General features: G+C 49.5%; 1 protein-coding gene across 1 annotated transcript in view; it reads left to right on the forward strand.

Annotated features, from left to right (window-relative positions):
* The window catches only part of URB1 (URB1 ribosome biogenesis homolog), a 78,105-nt gene that overhangs the window by 43,883 nt on the left and 20,131 nt on the right, over positions 1 to 14,091 (forward strand). Inside the window, exons 23-29 of the mRNA XM_019964953.2 lie at positions 432 to 633; positions 1,291 to 1,474; positions 4,750 to 4,808; positions 6,343 to 6,536; positions 10,835 to 10,945; positions 11,367 to 11,430; positions 13,588 to 13,759. Of these exons, the coding sequence (XP_019820512.2) occupies positions 432 to 633; positions 1,291 to 1,474; positions 4,750 to 4,808; positions 6,343 to 6,536; positions 10,835 to 10,945; positions 11,367 to 11,430; positions 13,588 to 13,759 (986 nt within the window). The remainder of the gene's footprint in view (positions 1 to 431; positions 634 to 1,290; positions 1,475 to 4,749; positions 4,809 to 6,342; positions 6,537 to 10,834; positions 10,946 to 11,366; positions 11,431 to 13,587; positions 13,760 to 14,091) is intronic.

Here is a 14,091-nt window from a genome sequence, read left to right on the forward strand (position 1 = left end):
ACTGCTTTGCCTCTGTGCCTCATGGCTTGATATCATCGATGACAAAAAAATGTTCTTACAAAGTAAGAGGCCCTCCACTCATACGGCCTGTGGTTCTCCCTGCCCCTCTCCTGTTCCCGAGTGAGTTCAGGACTTGAGTGCTCATCGTCTCATCATGACTTGTGAGCTGGGGCCCCCGGGCTGAACGGCCCCTGCGAGGACCGTTGAGCGTTGACAGGTGGCCAGTGGCGTGCTGCTGAATGCTTTAATATCCAGCTCTCAGGGGAGGCTGATGTGTAGTGTTTGTCAGTTTCCATGGCATCAAAACTTGCCAGGGTCCCACCTCGAGCCACCAGTGCGAGCTCAGCCAGGTCACAAGGTTCCTAAAGCACCGAGCTGGCTCTGGTGCTCCGTGGTGTCCGATCCTCCTCTCCCATTCATCTCCGCCCCAGCTTCCTCCGCTGTCATTCCTGTCTTGAGGAAGGCTCTGTGGATGCCGCTGCAGACCAGGCTTCTCAGCGCCGACGGGCCCCCAGAGTCCCGGCTGCCGCAGCAGATCCTGGCCCAGCTGGTCCCGTTTGCCAGAGCCAAGGACCTACGTGCCCTCATGGACCGCTTGCCCAGCTTGCTGCAGACTCCAGCCAGTCACACGAGGTATGAAAGCTCAGCTCTGTCTGATGGCCCTTCCTGTCCCAGCTGCCCCTTCCCTGTAGTGCTTAAGAAACCGTGAAAGTTGCTGCCCTGCGGTTGTGTCAGCAGTGAGGAGGCAGTTCCTTGGAGAACCCATCTTAATAGCACCCTGGCTGGAGCGAGTCCATGTCCATAAGTGGAAGGTTCTGAGTCCCTTAGAGCTGTGGTCCTCAATGAGGGGTGATTTTGCCCGCTCCAGGGGACAGTTGGCATTGTCTCACATTTTTTTGTTGTCACGATATGGGACTGAGTCTAGCTTTTGGCTCCCAGAGGATAGAGGCCAAGGGTACAGCTAAATATCCTGTAATGCATAGGACAGGCCCTTCCCCCAGAGAAAGAATTATCCGGCCCCGGACATCAATAGTGCTAAGGTTGAGATAGCTTGATTAGACAGAGTCTGGACAATACATCCTTTTTCTGGTATGTTAATAGTGTTTCTCCTCATCATAAAGTTCTGGTACATCTTTGCAGTCTGAGTAAGGGGCAGGCGAAGCCTCTGATTTCTGAGCTTGGGGAGTTAGTTGTAGGGACCGGGACTCAGGGCGTTTGTCTTCTGTGGCCTTTTGTGATGTTGGATTATACCAAAAGCCTCGAACCCTGGACTTGTGTCTCCTGCTGCAGCTGGGTCGTGGCTGATGCTGTCTCAGCCGTCCTGGAAGGGTCAGCAGAAGAGCTGCAAGCCTGGAAAAAGACTCTACTGAAGGCCTGTGTGCAGTGGCTAATTGCATCCTTCAGTGGCGGCCAGCAGGAGGACGGTACCCAGGATCAGGAGAAGCAAATGCTGCTGAGGTTTAACGAACTGTTGGTAGGTGTCTCTTATTAGGGACCCTGGTTAGATTCATAATGGAAGGAGGGAGATAGACAAACCGAGGTTTACAGATACATTTAAGCTGGGGGCATGAGTTCAACCTACCGGGGAATAAAAGGGGCCATGTCTTAGAGGCGAAAGGCAGGTGGAGGGCAAACTCTGAAATGATGAGCCATCTTGTGTCAGAAATGGATGTTGAGATTTGTAAAAATGCTTTTTTGTTGCACTTCCTGAGATGGTTATCTGGTTTTGTGTTAGACTGTTAATAAGCTGAATAATATTAATTGATTTTTGAACATTAAACCAACCTTGCATTCCTAGGTTAAACCTACTCAGTCATGACATATTACCATTTTTATGTACTCTTGGATTTGATTTGCTGATATTTTATTAAGAATTTTTGTATATCTGTCCATGAAGCGTATAAGCTTAAAATTTTATTTTCTTGTAACATCCTTGTCTGGCTTTGAGATCAGGTAATAGCGGCCTGCAATGTGGGAGACCTGGGTTCAGTCCCTGGGTTGGGAAGAGCCCCTGGAGGAGGGCATGGCACCCCACCCCAGTACCCTTGCCTGGAGAATCCCATGGACAGAGGAGCCTGGCGGGCTATAGTCCATGGGGTCGCAGAGTTGGACATGACTGAGCGACCCAGCGCAACAGTGGCCTCAGAATGAGTCAGGAAGAGTCTCCCTGGGCACAAGGTTCCAGGTTAACAGTTTTTCATTTCCTTCAGGCATTTTAGAGGCGTTGCTTTACTGTCTTCCGGTGTGCTTTGTTTCTGACGAGAAGCCTCTCGTTTAAAAAAATTAATTATTTATTGGCTGCACTGGATCTTTGTTGCTGCGCACAGGTTTTTTTCTATAGTGGCAGTGAGTGGGGGCCACTCTCTAGACGCGGGTCACAAGCTTCTTGCTGCGGTGGCTTCTCTTGTTGCAGAGCGTGGGCTCGAGGGCACGAGGGCTCAGAAGTCTCGATTTGTAGGCTCAGTTGCTGCGGTGCACAGGCCTTGCAGCACATGTATCTCCCCAGACCAGGGATCGAACCTGTGATCCCTGCAGTGGCAGGCGGATTCTTAGCCACTGCACTATCAGGGAAGTCCAGAGATCTCTCCTTATTGTCTCTGTTTCTCTGTACATGACAACTTCCCCACCCCCCCAGCTTCTTCGAGGATTTTTTTTCTCTTACATGGCTTAAACAATTTGATGATGATACACCTTAGTGTCATTTTCTTCAGGTTTTCAGTGCTTTGGGTTCAGTGAGCTTCCTTGTTTTGTGAGTTTGGAGTTTTCATAAAATTTGGAACTATTTAGCTGTTTCGGGCCTTCACTGTCTGTCATTTTTAGTGTTACATTTTTGCACAGAAATAATTAACATCCCAAAGGCTAGTGTGTGAGTTTTTCCTCAACCCATGGTGTAAACAAAGGTCCATCTAGTCAAAGCTATGGTTTTTCCAGTGGTCATGCATGGATGTGAGAGTTGGACTATAAAGAAAGCTGAGTGCCAAAGAATTGATGCTTTTGAACTGTGGTGTTGCAGAAGACTCTTGAGAGTCCCTTGGACTGCAAGGAGATCCAACCAGTCCATCCTAAGGGAAATCAGTCCTGAATATTCATTGGAAGGACTGAGGCTGAAGTGAAACTCCAATACTTTTGGCCACCTGATGCGAAGAACTGACTCGTGGGAAAAGACCCTGATGCTGGGAAAGATTGAAGGCAGGAGGAGAAGGGGATGACAGGGGATAAGGTGGTTGGATGGTATCACCAACTCAACAGACATGAGTTTGAGCAAGCTCCGGGAGTTGGTGGTAGACAGGGAGGCCTGGCATGTTGCAGTCCATGGGGTCACAGAGAATCGGACATGACTGAGCAACTGAACTGAATGGTGTAAAGTTGTGTTAAATGTAGAGCCTTTGACTGGTGTGTCACCGCTGAACCCGAGACTTAAAAGGGAATCCTCAGGAGAAGAGCCCCAGCTGGAAGGTTTTAAGTGTGATAAATATGTTTATAGGTTGTAGATCAAGCTGCAGTGCCTGAGCAGTTCTGTTAAAGGAGTTTCAGTTCAGTTCAGTTCAGTCATGTCCGACTCTGCGACCTCATTGACTGCAGCACGCCAGGCCTCCTTGTCCATCCCCAACTCCCGGAATTTACTCAAACTCATCTCCACTGAGTTGGTGATGCCATCCAACCATCTCATCCTCTGTCGTCCCCTTCTCCTCCCGCCCTCAATCTTTCCCAGCATCAGAGTCCTTTCGAATGAGTCAGCTCTTCGCATCAGGTGGCCAAAGTATTGGAGTTTATAACCTGCATTTCAGACTTACTGGGTTGTGTTACAGGACTGTGAACTTATGACATATAGGAACCCAACACAGCAGAACTAGGGGCGAGGAGGAGCACCCCCGAGACCTGGAAGGAGCCGAGCTGGGGAGGCGGGGTTGTGGGGCTATGCCGTTGTAGAGATTTGTGTTCTCGGGGCACACCTCCCTCCCTCCCCCACTTTGCTGTTTCCCTCTCTCTCTCTCTCCTTTTTAGCAGACTAAAAGTTTTTAGAGCAGATTTAGGTTCAGAGCACCATTGGGCAGGAAGTACCGAGTTCCTGTGTGCCCCACCCCCACACATGCACAGCCACCCTGCTATCAATAGCCTCCCCATAGACCTTTGCTTGTAATCAAAGTGTGCCTTCATCTCGTGCAGTATAAGATTGTAAGTGTGTAGTGTACCATTGGCAAGTACACACCCCTACGCCCCAGAGTCCTACCCAGGGTTTTCATCATTCCAGAAAGCTCTCTCGTGCTTTTTCCTGGTCTGTCCCCTCCCCGCCAGAGCAGCCACTGTTGTGGTGTGACATCACGGAGCGTGTTTGGAGACTGTCTCCACGGCAGGGGCTGTGGGCCTCTGACAGGCCTGTTAGGGCGCAGTGGTCTTGCCCTGGGTGGATGTTCACTCTTGTGTTTAAGCAGTCACATGTGGCTACACCCGTATGTGTGTTGCGAATCAGTCAGTGCTATTTGGTGTGGTGGACAAAGCGGAAGTTACAGAACTGTTCGGGAATTTCCTTTCGGTCACTGGTGACCATAGGTATCTAATAAAATGACAGAAGTACTAGTGGAAATAACAATTTTAAAAAGTCAAAGGAAGAGAGAACTGCTTGCTTTTGTGAATTGCTTCAGTAACTGTAGTCTATATTTACTGAAGGGCTGTAGTTTAAATCCCATGTCCTCTATTTTAAGTTAATTCAGATATTCTACATGTATTTCTCACTTACTTTATTCCTAGAATTCACTTAATGAAGTTGACCCTGGTGATTGGCAGAAATTTGTGAAGACCGGACTCAAGTAAGTCGAATTTGTTTTCTTGGGGCGGCTCAGTAAGGCAGTGAGTGTCTTTGCTCGGGGTGGGGTCGGAGCTGTTATTGCAGAAAGGAGGTGGTGGAGCTGGTGCTGCTCTCATTTGGGGCGGAGGAGACAGCAGTGCTGGGGAGGGAAACGCCCTGCCCCGTGTTACACGTGTGCTTCTAACGAGGGTGGGACAAGCAGACTTTAAACAACAAGTATTTTTTTAAAAGCCAGAGGTGTGCAGAGAGTAATATAGTAGCACCCAGATGTAGTAAAGACCGACAGTTTTCTCTGTCCTCATGGACTGTCTTCCCTCCCTCGTCCAAGTGTCGTCGTTCTGAGGTTGACTCTGTCATGGCCCTATGTGTGTTTTTAACACTTTGGTTGCATGTCAGTATATCTCTAGACAACAAACCACAGTGTTTTTTGTGTTTGACATTGTACACGGATGTATCAATTTACTGTCCCTTTGGTGCACTCAGAAGTTTTCGGGTGACCCTTGTTGAGACCCTCGTTGGTACGTGAGATGATCCCGGTCATTCCTTCCCGCTGCCCGGGGGCATTCTGTCTTCTGACTGTGCCCCATTCATTTGGCTGGTCCCCTGCTGATGGACGGAGCCTCCCCTCTCTCCTTCCCGCCTCCCTTCCGTCCTGACAGTGAATGTCTCATGTCTCCTTGTGCCCACGTGCCAGATTTTTCTGGGCGAGGGGGCACCCATTGGCTCTTACTGTGGGCACAGCTTCAGTTCTACTAGATTTTTGTTTGTTCCCCAAGGTTTTCTTGTCGTAACACAGAGTGGAAGCTCATTTTGTCCTCACATGCTCACCAGCAGTTCATGCAGTCAGACTTTCTTTTTGCCACTCAGGTAGTCATGAAACAGTGTCTCATTGTGGCTCTAATTTTCATTTCCCTAATTATACCCACCGATCTGAAATGGAGAAACACTAAGAAGAAAATAAGTGAAGGCAGGTCGGAGGTTAATGGTAACCGAGGCTTGCCTTTGTGACCTGGCGACATTTCTTTGAGTCTTTGGTTGCTTTGTGTTTCTAGAATGCTCACAGAGTGCCCAGTGCCTCTTAACAATATTCACATATGACTGAAACCTTCTTTTGCAGAGTGTGATGTTATCATTTCCTTCATTGATTCTGAAAGAATTTAAGATGAGAACTTCTGAGCCGTTAGAGGGGTGTTTTGAGGAGCTGAAAGGAAGGAAGGAGGCTGCCCTGGCAGGGGGGCTGAGGGTCATCTTTATTCAGGCTGCCCCCTGGCATTTCAGCTAAGCAGGAAGTTCCCTGGGCGTCTGCACGGTCAGGAAGGGAAGCGAGCTCCGTCCTGCCCCTGGTTTCAGAAGCGCTCCCTGTGACGCGGGCCGGCTCGGTGCGCGACGGGCAGTCGGGATGATGGTGAATGACTGTGTGCTCTAGGATTCTCACCTTTGGCCTCAAAGGGGATCTCCTTAATAAAATGCTGAGGAAAAAAAAATGTTTTCTTATTGTTTGTGACGCCATTTCCCCTTTGGTTCTTGCCTCCTAGGTTTCGGTATCAGGACCGCGCGTTTTTGGAAGCCCTCCGTGCCGCCACGCAGCTGTTGTATCTCCCGGAAAGCCCCGTGTGCTCGCAGCTCACCCAGCTCCCGGTGGTCCACATGATGCTCACCCAGCACTCCCTGTTCCTGCCCACCCTGCTGAGGACCACAGAGGAGGAGCCCGCAGACACCCCCGTGAGAGGTGCCTCCTCACCCCACGCCCCACTCCAGACAGTTTCTTTTCCGATTCCATCAAGCTAGCTGTACACCGGAGCTAAGCGGCCACGTGTTCTCAGAGCTGAGGAAGCGTTACCCAAGCAGTATCCAAACATTTTATGTGGGCTTCCCGGGTGGCTTAGTGAAAAAAGATCTACCTGCCAATGCAGGAAATGCGGGTTTGATCCCTGGACTGGGAAGATCCCATGGAAGTCTTCCCCAGGTGGTCAGTGGTGACGAATCTTCCTGCCAATGCAGGAGAAAGATGCCCTGGAGAAGGGACTGGCAGCCCACTCCAGTATTCTTGCCTGGAAAATCCCATGGACAGAGGAGCCTGGCAGGCTACAGGCCAGGAGGTCGCAAAGAGTAAGACACGACTGAGCAACTAAACGACAACAATGATCTGAACATTTCGTTTCTGTGAGATTCAAGCTCTAGAAGTGTTTCCTCTGACTTCAGGTTCACAGAGCAAATGCACACCTCTTTTTAGAGCCTATTCTGGCTTATGGGAGTCAGGTTTAAGGTCTTCTGCCATATCATGAGCGAGTGTTAAAACCTGGGAATTATGGAAAGTTAAGAGGGGGTGTCTGACCTGGGAGAAACTGTTCATCTGTGTGAGCTGTCTTAATGTGGTGACTGAAACGTTGATCAAGGGCAATGAGTCCCTGCTGGGGCCTCTTTCTTACAGCCCCAGCTTCGGCTCCTTCCTTGCCAGTTCACTGAGCACCTACTTTGCATGGTGAAGGCTGTGGGAGATGGCAGAGGTCTGATGGGTCCTGCCCTCCTGAAGTCACACCCTGTTGTTCACAGACAAGTTGACATCTCCTAAGTGTGAGAGATCGCTGCAGAGCCAACTGTAATAAACTGCTGAATTGGAGAGGACCATTACCAAGTTCCTAGTGTTTAGTTCAGTTCAGTTCAGTCACTCAGTCATGTTCAACTCTTTGAGACCCCATGAATCGCAGTACGCCAGGCTTCCCTGTCCATCACCAACTCCCAGAGTTCACCAAAACCCACGTCCATTGAGTCGGTAATGCCATCCAGCCATCTCATCCTCTGTCGTCCCCTTCTCCTCCTGCCCCCAATCCCTCCCAGCATCAGAGTCTTTTCCAATGAGTCAACTCTTTGCATGAGGTGGCCAAAGTACTGGAGTTTCAGCTTTAGCATCATTCCTTCCAAAGAACACCCAGGACCAATCTCCTTTAGAATGGACTGGTTGGATCTCCTTGCAGTCCAAGGGACTCTCAAGAGCCTTCTCCAACACCACACTTCAAAACCATCAATTCTTCGGTGCTCAGTTTTCTTCACAGTCCAACTCTCACATCCATACATGACCACAGGAAAAACCATAGCCTTGACTAGATGGACCTTTGTTGGCAAAGTAATGTCTCTGCTTTTCAATATGCTATCTAGGTTGGTCATAACTTTCCTTCCAAGGAGTAAGCGTCTTTTAATTTCATGGCTGCAATCACCATCTGCAGTGATTTTGAAGCCCAGAAAAATAAAGTCTGACACTGTTTCCCCATCAATTTCCCATGAAGTGATGGGACCAGATGCCATGATCTTAGTTTTCTGAATGTTGAGTTTTAAGCCAACTTTTCACTCTCCTCTTTCACCTTCATCAAGAGGCTTTTTAGTTCCTCTTTCTGCCATAATGGTGGTGTCATCTGCATATCTGAGGTTATTGATATTTCTCCCGGCAATCTTGATTCCAGCTTGTGCTTCTTCCAGCCCAGCATTTCTCATGATGTACTCTGCATAGAAGTTAAATAAGCAGGATGACAATATACAGCCTTGACGAACTCCTTTTCCTATTTGGAACCAGTCTGTTATTCCATGTCCAGTTGCTTCCTGACCTGCATACAGGTTTCTCAAGAGGCAGATCAGGTGGTCTGGTATTCCCATCTCTTTCAGAATTTTCCACAGTTTATTGTAATCCACACAGTCAAAGGCTTTGGCATAGTCAATAAAGCAGAAATAGATGTTTTTCTGGAACTCTCTTGCTTTTTTGATGATCCAGCGTATGTTGGCAATTTGATCTCTGGTTCCTCTGCCTTTTCTAAATCCAGCTTGAACATCTGGAAGTTAACGGTTCACATATTGCTGAAACCTGGCTTGGAGAATTTTGAGCATTACTTTACTAGCGTGTGAGATGAGTGCAATTGTGCTGTAGTTTAAGCATTCTTTGGCATTGCCTTTCTTTGGGATTGGAATGAAAACTGACCTTTTCCAGTCCCATGGCCACTGCTGAGTTTTCCAAATTTGCTGGCATATTGAGTGCAGCACTTTCGCAGCATCGTCTTTCAGGATTTGGAACAGTTCAACTGGAATTCCATCACCTCCACTAGCTTTGTTCGTAGTGATGCTTTCTAAGGCCCACTTGACTTCACATTCCAGGATGTCTGGCTCTAGGTGAGTGATCACACCATCGTGATTATCTTGGTCGTGAAGATCTTTTTAGTACAGTTCTTCTGTGTATTCTTGCCACCTCTTCTTAATATCTTCTGCTTCTGTTAGGGCCATACCATTTCTGTCCTTTATCGAGCCCATCTTTGCATGAAATGTTCCCTTGGTATCTCTAATTTTCTTGAAGAGATCTCTAGTCTTTCCCATTCTGTTGTTTTCCTCTATTTGTTGGCATTGATTGCTGAAGGCTTTCTTATGTCTTCTTGCTGTTCTTTGGAACTCTGCATTCAGATGCTTCTATCTTTCCTTTTCTCCTTTGCTTTTTGCTTCTCTTCTTTTCACAGCTATTTGTAAAGCCTCCCCAGACAGCCATTTTGCTTTTTTGCATTTCTTTTTCATGGGGATGGTCTTGATCCCTGTCTTCTGCACAATGTCACAAACCTCTGTCCATAGATCATCAGGCAGTCTATCTATCAGATCTAGTCCCTTAAATCTATTTCTCACTTCCACTGTATAATCATAAGGGATTTGATTTAGGTCATACCTGAATGGTCTAGTGGTTTTCCCTACTTTCTTCAATTTAAGTCTGAATTTGGCAATAAGGAGTTCCTGATCTGAGCCACAGTCAGCTCTCAATCTTGTTTTTGCTGACTATAGAGCTTCTCCATCTTTGGCTGCGAAGAATATAATCAGTCTGATTTTGGTGTTGACCATCTGGTGATGTCCATGTGTAAAGTCTTTTCTTATATTGTTGTAAGAGGGTGTTTGCTATGACCAGTGCATTCTCTTGGCAAAATTCTATTAGCCTTTGCCCTGCTTCATTCCGTTTTCCAAGGCCAAATGTGCCTGTTACTCCAGGTGTTTCTTGACTTCCTACTTTTGCGTTCCAGTCCCCTATAATGAAAAGGACATCTTTTTTGGGTGTTAGTTCTAAAAGGTCTTGTAGGTCTTCATAGAACCGTTCAACTTTAGCTTCTTCAGCATTACTCGTTGGGGCATAGACTTGGATTACTGTGATATTGAATGGTTTGCCTTGGAAATGAACAGAGATCATTCTGTCGTTTTTGAGCTTGCATCCAAGTACTGCATTTCAGACTCTTTTGTTGACCATGATGGCTACTCCATTTCTTCTGAGGGATTCCTGCCCGCAGTAGTAGATATAATGTTCATCTGAGTTAAATTCACCCATTCCAGTCCATTTTAGTTCGCTGATTCCTAGAATGTCGACGTTCACTCTTGCCACCTCCTGTTTGACCACTTCCAGTTTGCCTTGATTCATGGACCTGACATTCCAGGTTCCTATGCAATATTGCTCTTTAGAGCATCGGACCTTGCTTCTATCACCAGTCCCATCCACAACTGGGTGTTGTTTTTGCTTTGGCTGCATCCCTTCGTTCTTGCTGGAGTCATTTCTCCATTGATCTCCAGTAGCATATTGGGCACCTACTGACTTGGGGAGCTCCTCTTTCAGTGTCCTATCATTTTGCCTTTTCATACTGTCCTACTGTAGTCAGTAGAGAAAAGTCAAAAGGCTCTCCCCCTTTTCAAGCAAGAGTAGAAATACTAGAGATTTTGGTAACATAATCATGGAGAAAAAGGTTTAGGTTTTTAAATCTGTTGGCTCAGAGTTTGGGAGGAGACTGAGGAGAGGCTGGTACCAAAGACCTAGGGAGGGAGATGGTTATTAAGGTGCTTTTATTTAAAAAAAAAAAAAAACAACGAAAATGTAGGGAAGGACTAGGTGCGGTTCTCAGCCTGGTGTTGTCCAAAGAAGGGTATCTCAAGCATTTATGTTCCCAGAAGCACTTCCTCTTCTGCTGGGACTCTGCACCTGTGCAGCCCTGCACTGCTGGGCAGCTCCGTGGTGTTTTCTTCCAGAAGCGCTGGTGGACCTGATGGCGGTGGTGGTGCGGCTGTGCCCCTCTGTGTGTGCAAGCAGCCACTTCGCAGTGCTCCTCGGGGCCTATGGTGCCTCACTCAGCATCCTAGGTGAGTGTGGGGACGGTGGGTGGGACGCAGGAGGGTGTGGGGACCGGGGGTGGGACCCAGGAGAGTGTGGGGACGGGGGGTGGGACCCAGGAGGGTGTGGGGACCGGGAGTGGGACCCAGGAGGGAGTGGGGACCAGGGGGTGGGACGTGGGGCTGTGGGACAGGGCGCTGTGACTCAGGAAAGTGTGGGGACCAGGGGTGGGACCTGGGGGTGTGGGACAGGGCGCTGTGACTCAGGAGAGTGTCGGGATCGAAGGATGGGGCCCAGGAATGTGGGGACAGAGTGCTGTGACCTGGGGCCACAGGGACCAGGGGGTGTGGCTTCAGGGTATGGGCACCTGCTGCTGTTGCCAGAAGTATATGGGAGGCCTCAAGGAGAGCCACCAGGAGGCTTTGTAAACTGACCCTCAACTGATTTCAGACCAGAAGATCTTACTTCTCCTCCGGGCCTACGAACAGAACAACCACAGCCTCGTCAGCTTCAGGTGGGTGCTGGGCTGGCGACTTCAAGCAGCAGACCCTGAAGGCCCTGCACAGGGCGCTCCACACCTGGGCCAGCCTCGGGGGTAAACGCGGGCGGGGGACCCCTCTGCTCGCTCTGCAGCGCCGGCGGGCCTGCTCTGCCCTCTGCCCGTGAGGATGGCCACCGACGGCCGGGCCTGTGTGCGCCGGGCGCCCCGCTGGCCGACCGTGTGTGTCTCCCTCCCGACTCAGGGGTCGTTTAGCTGATTTTTCTGAATGCTTTTCGCCTCGTGCTGGCCTTTAGGTGGGAGGGACTTGGGTATGGGTGTGGGGAGGAGTGGGGCATGCTGGCTGGGTGTTTATTCCACTCTCCTCCCCGTCTGTGTGTGTGCACGTGTGCTGTGTCTGTCTCTTTTCTTTCAGTCTTTCTCTCTGTGTCTGTCTGTGTCTGTCTGTCTCTCCCGGGTTCCCAGGGGCTGCTTGCTCCTTGGCCAGCACAGCTTTGAGCCCAGCTCCCCAGGGCCTGGGGCTCAGCTGTTCGTAGGCAGCGTCTGAGGTCCTCTTTCGCTGCCCTGGTCTCTTGTCTCCTTAGTTTGAGACCAGCACCCCAGCCTCAGCCCAGTACAAAGGAAGAGCTCTGTGTACTGAGACAGGAAGTTAGCTGACTGGGCCAAGAAAAATAGTTCAGGAGAACTCTGCAGGGAAGGGGAAAAATATTTCCCTTCTAGAATACTTTTTTTTTGAAGATTAAAGATGTATTAACCACCCCCACTGCCCATCCCCTTCCCAAAAAAAGACAACAAACAGTTAAAAAAAAAACCCTTTTCTGCATCTTCAGAGCACCCAGGTCGTGAATAAACATTCTCTCTCCTTCCCTCAACCCCACAGCCTCACCCTCTTGCTAGCCTTGCAGTTGGTGCTGTATCAGTTGTATTCTTTCTGAACTAAACAGCCCCCGGGTACATGAGGGAGAGGAGAGAAAATAGGAGTGGTTTCACTCACGAGGACAAGCGAGCCGTCCACCCATCCACCCCTCGGCATCAGAAAACCCCTCTCGGGTCACAAAGTCCACAGGGGTGCCCCCAGGTTCAAATGGGTTAGGTCACTTTCCAGGAGGAAGGCAAGGTGACCTCACTGGGCAGTTTCCATCGCAACCGGTGGTGTGAAAAGTGGAAATGGGGGACCCTAGAGGTGGGGACGGAAAAGGCAATGGCACCCCACTCCAGTACTCTTGCCTGGAAAATCCCATGGATGGAGGAGCCTGGAAAGCTGCAGTCCATGGGGTCGCTGAGGGTCGGACACAACTGAGTGACTTCACTTTCACTTTTCACTTTCATGCATTTGAGAAGGAAATGGCAACCCACTCCAGTGTTCTTGCCTGGAGAATCCCAGGGACGGGGGAGCCTGGTGGGCTGCCGTCTATGGGGTCGCACAGAGTCGGACACGACTGAAGTGACTTAGCAGCAGAGGTGGGGATGGCTCACAGGCTGTGTGAGCGCACCTGGTCTGCTCACGGCTGTGTGGGAACGGGGAAGGGTTTATATAAGTAGAGCATCGTCGAACTGCCAGGATTCTGCCGCTATGTCCAGCCCGGACTCTCCAGATTTGAATTCTTGCTCTGCCACTTACCAGCTGGGCAGGAGACCAGCTGACCAACTTCCCAGATTTTCTCTGTGTCTCTTTTCCCCCAATATGGATGATAATAGTACCTACCTCATGGGATTCTTGGGCCCCCCTCATAGCTCAGTTGGTAAAGAATCTGCCTGCAAGGCAGGAGACGCTGGTTCGATCCTTGAATTGGGAAGATCCCTTGGAGAAGGGAATGGCTACCCACTCCAGTATTCTGACCTGGAGAATTCCATGGACTGTATAGTCTATGGGGTTGCACAGAGTCAGACATGACTGAGCAACTTTCACTTACAGGATTCTTGTGCAGATTAAGTGGATTAATACACAGACTTAGACGAGGGCCTGGCACATCATAGCCCCTCCACAAGCGTTGGCCTCCGTCATCTCCAACAGTGTCACCCCCACCCTTATTGTCATCAGCCTCTCCATCACTCCCACCTCCCCCTACGTTATGATGGGGATAGAACATCTTACACCTGGCATGTCAGCTGCCCAACAAAGCTGCCCACGGTGGTCTCCACCATCATCACCTCTGTGACCGCTGGCTCTAGGGTACTGCTGTGGGGCCCAGCTGCCGTGGAGCATCAGAAGACATGCCGGAGCCTGGGCAAGTCGCTGTGGCAGCAACCGAGCGTCGGGGACATCCTCCGCCTGCTGGATCGCGACCGTATGATGAAGACCATCCTCCACTTCCCCCAGAACCGGAGGCTGCTGCCCCCCGAGGTGCGGGGGGGCCCCGGGGCGGAGCCATCCGGCTTTAGCCGCTGTGAAATATGAGCGCTGTTTTGCTTGTGATTTGTTGACTTTTTATGAGTAAAACTGGAACCATTTACAAAGGTATAGAGACAGAACCCATATACCCATAAGCCAGCTTCATCAGTTGTCAGCACTGGCCACACTTAACTTCATTTATAACTTCTTTCCACAAAGCAAATATCAAAGGTATCATTTCACGTACAAGCTGTTTGTTGTTTTGTATAGAAACATTTTTTTAGTACACTTGAATATTCAAAATAATTTGAACTCTGAGTGATAGTGGGCAAACATCCATGTGG

Source organism: Bos indicus, chromosome 1 (assembly GCF_029378745.1).
Source record: "Bos indicus isolate NIAB-ARS_2022 breed Sahiwal x Tharparkar chromosome 1, NIAB-ARS_B.indTharparkar_mat_pri_1.0, whole genome shotgun sequence".
NCBI lineage: Eukaryota > Metazoa > Chordata > Mammalia > Artiodactyla > Bovidae > Bos > Bos indicus.